The sequence below is a fragment of the Limulus polyphemus genome, unplaced genomic scaffold, assembly GCF_000517525.1.
Source record: "Limulus polyphemus unplaced genomic scaffold, Limulus_polyphemus-2.1.2 Scaffold1646, whole genome shotgun sequence".
Lineage (NCBI taxonomy): Eukaryota > Metazoa > Arthropoda > Merostomata > Xiphosura > Limulidae > Limulus > Limulus polyphemus.
In genome coordinates, this window is record NW_013667256.1 from 100,635 (window position 1) to 109,587 (window position 8,953).

Below are 8,953 nucleotides of genomic sequence, written 5' to 3' on the forward strand. Positions count from 1 at the left end.
CATGTTAAGGAAGTGTGGAATGTACACGAACTTAGTAAACATCACATGTTAAGGAAGTGTGGAATGTACACGAACTTAGTAAACATCACATGTTAAGGAAGTGTGGAACATACTCAAATACATATGGTTTAGCAGATGCTTTAAAAACAAAATTATAGACACTTTAGAGGATATTTTGATGTGTTTATTTAATGGTTATATTTCAAATGTAATGTAATGTGTTTTGGATATTATTGTTGGTTTTATAATCAAATGCATATTGTTTTATGTAGAAATACCAACTTCTAAAATGTTATCATAGTAGTTTGAATGGTAAAGATAGGGTTGCTGAAAAAAGAAAAAATTTAAATACCAGAACCCAAAATTTTGACTTCTCAACGTTCATCAGGTTGCCAATTTTTCAGTATTAACCACTCTTCCATGCTCCCACCCCTTTATCCAGTAATGCTGCCAATACTAAGAGTTACCTGTAACAAAATATGATAATATCTATGTAAACATAATTCAGACTATGCCTCCTAAAACCATTTAACTGTATTTAGTAAAATTTTCCCAGTTTTCAGGACACACACAAATAAGTATGAAATTTTGGTAGCCCAAAAATAAGTAATGTTTTTTATTTTTAAAGTTATGCGTCATTTATCAATCCTGAGTTGTCGTCGTTTTTTACACCTTATATTCAGTATAAACTAAAAGCATTTTTCAATGGATGGTTATTGCTTTTAAACTACTTAAAAAAAAAAAAAAGTTATAAACTGGCCAAATGCACTCAACTTCTTAGTTTTAAAAATTTAGTATTCCTTTGTTGCTAACATACATGTTATGGACTTGCTATGATTTAATTCTCTTCCAGATTTTTTTATCTGACCATATAAGATAGTATTAAGGTAATTAAATAAGATATCGATCTAGTACAACAATTTTTAAATTTCATATTTATAAAATGTTTTGTATGGGAGATAATTATTCATTTAGATAGTACAGTGGTTTTCAGTCATTTGTGATAATTCATAGCCAATGTATTAAAATTATCTTTAAACTACATAAAGTGAATGAAACTCTATGTTGTCCTAACTTAAATGACTTATTTGTCATTTTTGTTAATAGCTTGGTACTGCAGTACTAGCACTGAAAAAACAACTTTAATTTTGTAATCGTAAATAAAATATTTATTTTATTATTTCAACAATTTCTGCTTTTAATTTTGTAGATATTTGCTAAATGAACTCCACCAATGAGTTCTGGTATTTAACAAAAACTTGTTGGGCAGTGACTTGTGGGAGACAAAAGATAAATGGGAAAGGGCTGTATTTTACACACCTGTAATTTTGAGGTATATTGGACAGATTAAGAGAAATGTGTAAAAAAAAAACTTGTTTTTATAACAGTTTTTAGGCCTATTGGTTTTCTAACAATTGACTAGCTTTTGGCATTTAAACTTTAACTTTTAAAATATTATAATGCATATATAAATAGTGTTTCATAGAATCTTTTGTTTCATATTGTCCAGCCCAACTAATGTGTTCTAGTATTGAATGAAAAACTTATTGAACAATAACATGTGGGAAATTAAAGATAAATCTGAAATGCTATTTTTTACACACATCTGATTTTGAAGCACACTAAACAAATTAAGAGAAATGTAGAAAAAAAACATATGCAGCTGTCTTGTTTTTATTACAAGTTTTAGGCCTATTGGAAAACCAATATTTTGTGAGCTTTCAACATTTAAACCATATACATTTCTTGTGTGTGCTGCGAGAAATCATATATCTCTTTCTCTCTCCCTCTCTCATGTGTTTAACTTGTTTAGTCCCCCAGTGGGTCAGTGGTAAATTTACAGACTTACAATGCTAAAATCCAGGGTTGATTCTCCATGGTGGACAAAGCAGATAGCCCAGTGTGGCTTTGCTCTAAAACACAATTAAATTGTTTAATGGTAAATACCTAATTATAGTATTGAAGTTATTTATTAATATTTGGAACTTCAGGTAAATAGTTATTTATATTTTGGATATTACAGATTTCTTTGAAGAGGTATGTTGAGAAGATTATAGCATTATTTATTATTTCATTCTTTATTTTACCTGTAGTGCTCAACAGAAAGCAGAAAGTACAGCTGGAAAACGAACCATTGGAAATCAGGTAGTTTGTTTTTATGTAAGATTATAAACTGGTTAAACAATCATCTTTAGTTATTAATTTGTTTATTAGTCACTTCTGACATTGATAAAATATGGACAAGAAATCCATATAAGACCCCTAAAAATTAGCTAAACTATGGTAAAAAAATGACATAACCTCATTAAAGATAATACTACTTGTTCACCTGAATAACATAGTAAAATATATATTTTTTAATTGCATCAAAAGTACTTTGTGATAGCTCTTTATTTTAACTGTAAACTGGAGGATTTTGAAGTTCATCTAAAATATGCTTCAAGTATTTAAATAGTAATTAATAATTTGTTTAAGTCCTTCAGTGAGTTTTAAGCCATCCTCTTAGCTGACATATATATGATCTGTTCAATACATCACAATGACTTTTGATGTGATAGAGCATTTAATGATATCTTGACAGGCTACTTTCTCAGATCCTAAAAATATGCAACTTTCTAGTTGAGTTGTCAAACAAATGATGCTATTGTAATTAAATAGAATATTGTACCTATGTACTCTTAATGTTAGTTTTATTTGACGTGAATGATACTTAACTATAAATGAAGAGTGTAAATTTTTGTAAGTAGGTTTAAACTATAAATTACAGGTGATTCGTAAAGGCTGGATGTGCATTCATAACTTGGGTATCATGAAGGGTGGTTCTCGAGACTATTGGTTTGTCTTAACCTCTGAGTCACTCTCCTGGTACAAGGATGAGGAGGTCAGTATGAATGTAGAAAACTGAGTGTTTATAAAGGATTCTCTCAAGTGTCTTTGAACATTAGGGTAATATTCAAACCATTTAACACATCATAAGTTACCTATATACATATAAACATACATATATATATATATATATATATATATATATATATTATAACTGAGGAAGAAAACTATTTTGGTTGGGCATCTGACCAACCAGGTTTTAAATTATTTCTTTTCCTCAAACATTTTTAGTTCTTTTTAAAGTTGATAAAAATGTATGACACCTTTACTGCTAACTAAAGCTGAAAGATAGCGTTCACTAAAACAAATGTTGTGTAGTCACAGTATTAATTTTATTGATGTTGCTCTTATACTGCCTGTAACTTGTGTTTTTCTAACCTTCAAAGATAGAAGTGAATAGTGTCATACAGCTAACATTGTATAATTGGCCTTGTTAGTCTTCACTTAGTAACTAATATCTAGAACCAATGAACTGAGTCCCAGTTGTAATGATTCTGAAAGAAACATTTTAACTCTGATATTAGTCTTGTCACATTCACTGTCAGAAGAAAAATATCTTAAATATACTGTGAAACATGTTTTTACTAGCTGACATACCTGTCAAAAAATCACGGGTTGAAGTTTTGTAAAAAAAACTTAGGAGACTTTGTCTTTCCTTCAGCAAGCTTTGTTCACTAAATATCCCCTTCATCATAAAAAGGAAACAGACATCGAGAAAATAAAAATATTTATTTCAGTCAGTCAACAATGGAAGTCATGTTGTTTTCCTGGAATTCCCTCTCAGAAAGTAACAATTTTTAGAATAAGCGTTAGTTCCTAAATATTTCAGAGTGAAGTTTGGTCACTAAACATTCAGAGTGGATATTGATCACTTAACTTTTTAAAATGGACATTGACTACTAAACATTTCATAGCAAACTTTGATCACTAAACATTTCAGAGTGGACATTGGCCTCTAAATGTTTCAGGGTGGACTTTGGTCCCTGAACATTTGAGAGCAAACTTTGATCATTGATGATCATCTTAGCAAAGTCCACTTTCAGCACATAGACTAACAACATAATCAGGTCATACTTTTGTTGCTAAGCAACATAAAAGCCATAACATCTATGATATTCCATAATTGTTTAAAAAAAACACTATATATCATCCCATAATGATTAAACAAACCATTTCTATAACATCCCATAATATATTATAATAATACTCAAGTTTCTGTCTGTCCTGAAAATGTGCACACATATTACTATCTAAATGTATAATTGTAATTTTTTTAATGTTTTTTAAACTAAACAAAAATTTCATTTGATTTAGTCAGTAATACTAATCTGAGATAAACCAGCGTCTTCTTTTTGCATTGTACCCAATCCAAAAAATATGGCATTTATGCCTATTGTTCCAATACATGGACATGCATTGAATTTGTCATGTGTTTTTTTGTTGTTGTTTTTTTCTGTGATTGTTAATAACCTTGCTAGCTGTACTGATTTACAGGAACGAGACAAAAAGTACATGTTACATTTGGATGGTCTGAAGATCAAGGATATTGACCCTGGCTTCATGTCACGTCGTCATATGTTTGCTCTCTTTAATCCTGATCAGAGGTAATGCACATCACATAAATTTTGTTGTTTTTAATCTTTATCATGGGTAATGGAGTATTACATAAAATTTTGGTCTTTTTTTTCATTTAACACAGATAAGTAGCATATCTTCTAGATTCATCCTTTTTAACTCTTTGTCTCCGAACAACTGATATATTGGCATGCTTGTTTTCCTACTTGGACGAGCTGCCAATATATATCGGCTTGTAGGTCTTGTTCCAATTCATGATCAATCACACATTTTGAATGCCTTATATATTTAATGTAAAACTAGAATTACTTCTGTCAATGAAATATCTTCAACCTGAGTGCCAATTTGATAGAAGAAAGATGTGTTTTCAGCAATTTACACAAGTGTTTTGAACTTCTATTTTGAAACAAAGAAAATAACCATGCCCACTACTTCTCTGATAAGCCTCGTCACTTCTGAGCAAGCTAGGAAGTTATTTGAGAAACTTCTGAGGCAGAAAAATGAATTTTTTCCTAGTGATCTTGAGGGTGATGATTTTAAAACTGAGAAATCTGACTTGGATAGATCTGGTGAAAGTGAGAGAGAGGAGAATCCTGTGGCAGGCCTTTCAGGTGTGAGTACAGGTAAAGGCAAGAGAAAGATCAGTTGTGTTACTATGAGGAAAAGAAAAGCAGGGTCTGGATCTAGACCTAACAAGAGGAAAAGGGCAATTGTAGGAGCAGGAGGAGATTGCAAGAATAGTGAAGACGAAGTAGCATGGAGAGTAGTTGAAAAAGGAAAGACTGATGTGAACTTTTCATTCCGTGAGCCACAACGAAACATGAAGCTATTCACCACTAGATTTCCTCAGAGCTTTTCTTTACAAAGAAAATGTGGCTACTTTCTTGCAGCAATTTTTGCTCCATCCAGAGTCTGTATTTGCTCCAGAGATAGAGTTAATTCAGATCTCAAGTAAAAATTATAACTTAATATTTGCCCTTCTTAATTTTGATCACATATTAACATTATTGGAAATTTCACTCTTTCCATACTATAGATCCCAAATAGGGTAAGTGAAGTTTGAATTTATTCTAATTAATTTAAACCAAAGGTAAAGAATTTTTAACTAAAAATGTGATACGTGTAGGCTACATTATTAGGAATACTGTAAGTAATTTAATGTTTAAGTATTCGGATTAATTAGGTATTGTGATGATGATATACAACTTGACTTCAGTGCTGAAAAGTAGTGGCTAGTTTTAAATAAACATGTTTTAAAGCTGGTGTGTATACAAAAGTTTTAAAACAAGTTACTAATTGTAAAACACTTATCTTCAAACTTGATTAGCCAGATTCGATATCAAATCGAGTTATATGATACAGATTTGTTATTCGGAATTGAAACTGTTTCTGAAGAAGATGAGCAAGTAATACACAATTTTTAGATATCATTATTTGAGCCAAATATGAATAAATTAAAATACATTTAAATTTCTTGAATATTTTGAATACTTAAAAACTAGTATCAAAATACTAATTAGTTACTTTTGAGATGATATTATACCTCCACATATAAAATAGTTATATCCCTTGCATATCTGCCTGCAAGACTTGCATGCCGCTAGCCTTGAGCTAACTCCCACCTAAAATTCACGTGTTTAATGTGAACAGTGCTGATGTATTATGACATCATCATGAAACAAAAGCTATCCACCAATAGGAAAGCAGCACAGCCTCCATGTGCAGAAACTCCACTTAAGCACTTGCTCTCAAAATAACATCATTCATTTCCTCGGCATTACCTTGTACAGATGTGTTGATTTTTCAGGCTATTTACTGAGATTTGCATTCATACAAAGGACCTTATTTTCATTCCACCTTAGCTTTTGTTTCAAAATTGTTGAATGTTATAATGAATTCTGATATGATGGTGACTTCAAATTTCTCCTGTGATGGTGACGAAGTTACAAACACAGGATCTATTTCTTTTATGGCTTCTGGAGACTTGTTAATTGTTGAGGTTATTACAGCTGTTGTGCACCATGTTGTGGGTTCCATCTTGCATTCATTTCCTCGGCATTGCCTTGTAAAGACGTGTTGATTTTTCAGGCTATTTACTAAGATTTGCATTCATACAAAGGACCTTATTTTCATTCTACCTTAGCTTTTGTTTCAAAATTGTTGAATGTTATAATGAATTCTGATATGATGGTGACTTCAAATTTGTCCTGTGAAGGTGATGAAGTTACAAACACAGGACCTATTTCTTTTATGGCTTCTGGAGACTTGTTAATTGTTGAGGTTGTTACGGCTGTTGTGCACCATGTTGTGGATTCCCTCTTGCATACTGGGCCTTCTCTTTCTGTCCCTTTGTCTGACATCCTTTCACCTATGTTTGAGAATGACCAGAAATCTGAAAATTTGACTGACTGTTCCCATCACTTGGGTTAGCTTTAACTACTCTTCCCGTCTCTTTCTGGATATGATTACTCAGGTATTTTACTTTCTTTCTCTTTTGCCTGTGTCTTTTGATTCTTCCCATTCTTTACTCCAAGAAAACAATTCTCGGGAATAACTTTGTTTTCCTCTTTCACCTGATATTAGGGTTCATGCTGATTCCTTTCTCAAACAGCTCTGCACCTGTAACCACCTGCCTTGTCATTCTTGACTCTTTTGTCTTAGCTTATGGTAATTCTTCCTTTTATTTTCTAGATTCCCAGTCTAGAATCTTTTTGCCTCCTTGGGGAGCAAACCCTTTTTTTTTTCTTCTTTTTTGCTCTCTAATGCTCAGTTTTTGCATATTCTTCTTTTTCTGTGTTACATCATCTTTTTCCACCTTGTGTCTGAGGCACTTTATCATGCCCCAGATTGGTTTTTTGAAGATGTCTGTTCCATTCTCTTTACTGTCTTGATCTGTACCACTTCTTCTGCTCTGCCCATCCTTACCTGGTTCCTCCGCTGTTGGGACTTGACTCAGGATGCTCTCCTCAATAATGTCCATATCTATCCTTTGTAACTATATGATCTTCATTGGGTTCCATTTCTTTGCCCAGAAGTCTTCAGTGGCAGTTCTGATTCTCTGGAGACCCAAGCTGAAGTAGACAGTCATCAATCTTCATTATCTTACCTAGTTTCTCATCTTTCTCAACCTTTCCCTTCGACTCCTGTTCCTCAGTTTGATCAATCTACCCCTACCCTTCCCATTCCATCTTCCAGGCCTTCCTCCTCCTTCCACATCCCAACATTAGGTTCATTGCTCATCTCGTTGGTTACTATCATGTCAGGTTTGGCCCAATGGGTGCTCATCTCTCTTACTTTTGCCAACTTTTAGTCTCATTTTTCTGCAAACAGATGTGTTCTTCATGTTCTCACCCTCAGTCTTTCTATCCATTTCTCTTCTTCATCTGATCCCTAATATCTTCAACATTTCAAGGATGCAAGCTTAGATCATTTGACCAAAGATACATTGGAAATGGTATAACTCCTTCTCTGGGTTTTTACTCTCACCTCTTTATCCAGTTATTGACCTATTGTCTCTCAGATGGTTTCTGGCTATTCCATGGTTCTAGAAGTAGAATTTAATTTCTTTGTGGTGGCTTTTTCATCCAGTCTGTCCTCAAGATGTTTTCTGAGTTTTGTCCATCAGAATTGAGTCTTTCAATCCTGTACTTTTCTCATTGCCATAGCTTTGACCCCTAAAGTCTTCAGTCAAATCATGAGGACCATTGCTCACCATCTTCACAAACTGGGATTTAGATTTCATTCCTACATACATGATTGGCTTGGTTGAGCACACTCCTCATACATGGTATTTTGACTCCTCCCAACTCCAAGTTTCCTCTCTTTTGGTCTCTAGCTCCTCATCCTTTCATTCTAGCTGTAGATGCTCTTAGCCAGGACTAGTCTCGCTTCTTTCTGTATGCCTATCCTCCTCCACGACTCCACCCTCGCATCCTTATCTTGATATGCAATACTCCGTGTTGGGTCCTCTTGATGGCACCTCTTTGACCAGCTCAACCGTGGTTTCTTCTACTTTGATTGGCATATGGTGAGAAGTCCTGTGGTGGTGACATCAGTGTAGTGCATGTCACTCCTCAAATGGCTGGTGTGCCATCCTATCCAGTTGAGTCGAGGTGAGCACACCTTGTATGGTCTGATCATAGCCTAGCCACACTACACTTATTGGCTTGCCCACCACTTGTGTACAAGTGTTCCTATGGTTGTGTTCTTATTCTGCCAATCCCTGCAACATTTGGGGCTTATTTGGCTTTTCCCCTCTTTATATTCTGCCCAACCAAAGTGTATACCCTTAATAATGAAAGTCTTCCGGATATATCCGGAAATCCGGATATTTCTAAAAAATCCTGAAAACCTCCGGTTTTCTTCTGGAGAAAGACATTTTTTTAAATTATTTATCGGATTTTGGTGTTCCATGCCATAGATAAGCGTTTATGCAATCGCGCGGTTTGTTTACATTCGGCGAATGAGTTTGATTTTTCAATAAATATATGTC

The 8,953-nt window shown here is 33.6% G+C and overlaps 1 protein-coding gene across 8 annotated transcripts in view; it reads left to right on the forward strand.

The window, feature by feature from the left end:
* Window positions 1-8,953, forward strand: part of LOC106464418 (dynamin-1-like) — a 58,796-nt gene that overhangs the window by 36,370 nt on the left and 13,473 nt on the right. For all 8 annotated transcript variants that reach the window (XR_002611742.1, XR_002611741.1, XM_022392128.1 and 5 more), the window contains exons 12-14: window positions 2,094-2,145; window positions 2,768-2,881; window positions 4,381-4,490. Coding sequence is in view for 6 of the 8 variants with exons in the window: in XM_022392128.1 (XP_022247836.1) it covers window positions 2,094-2,145; window positions 2,768-2,881; window positions 4,381-4,490 (276 nt within the window). In the remaining 2 variants the exon portion in view is untranslated. The remainder of the gene's footprint in view (window positions 1-2,093; window positions 2,146-2,767; window positions 2,882-4,380; window positions 4,491-8,953) is intronic.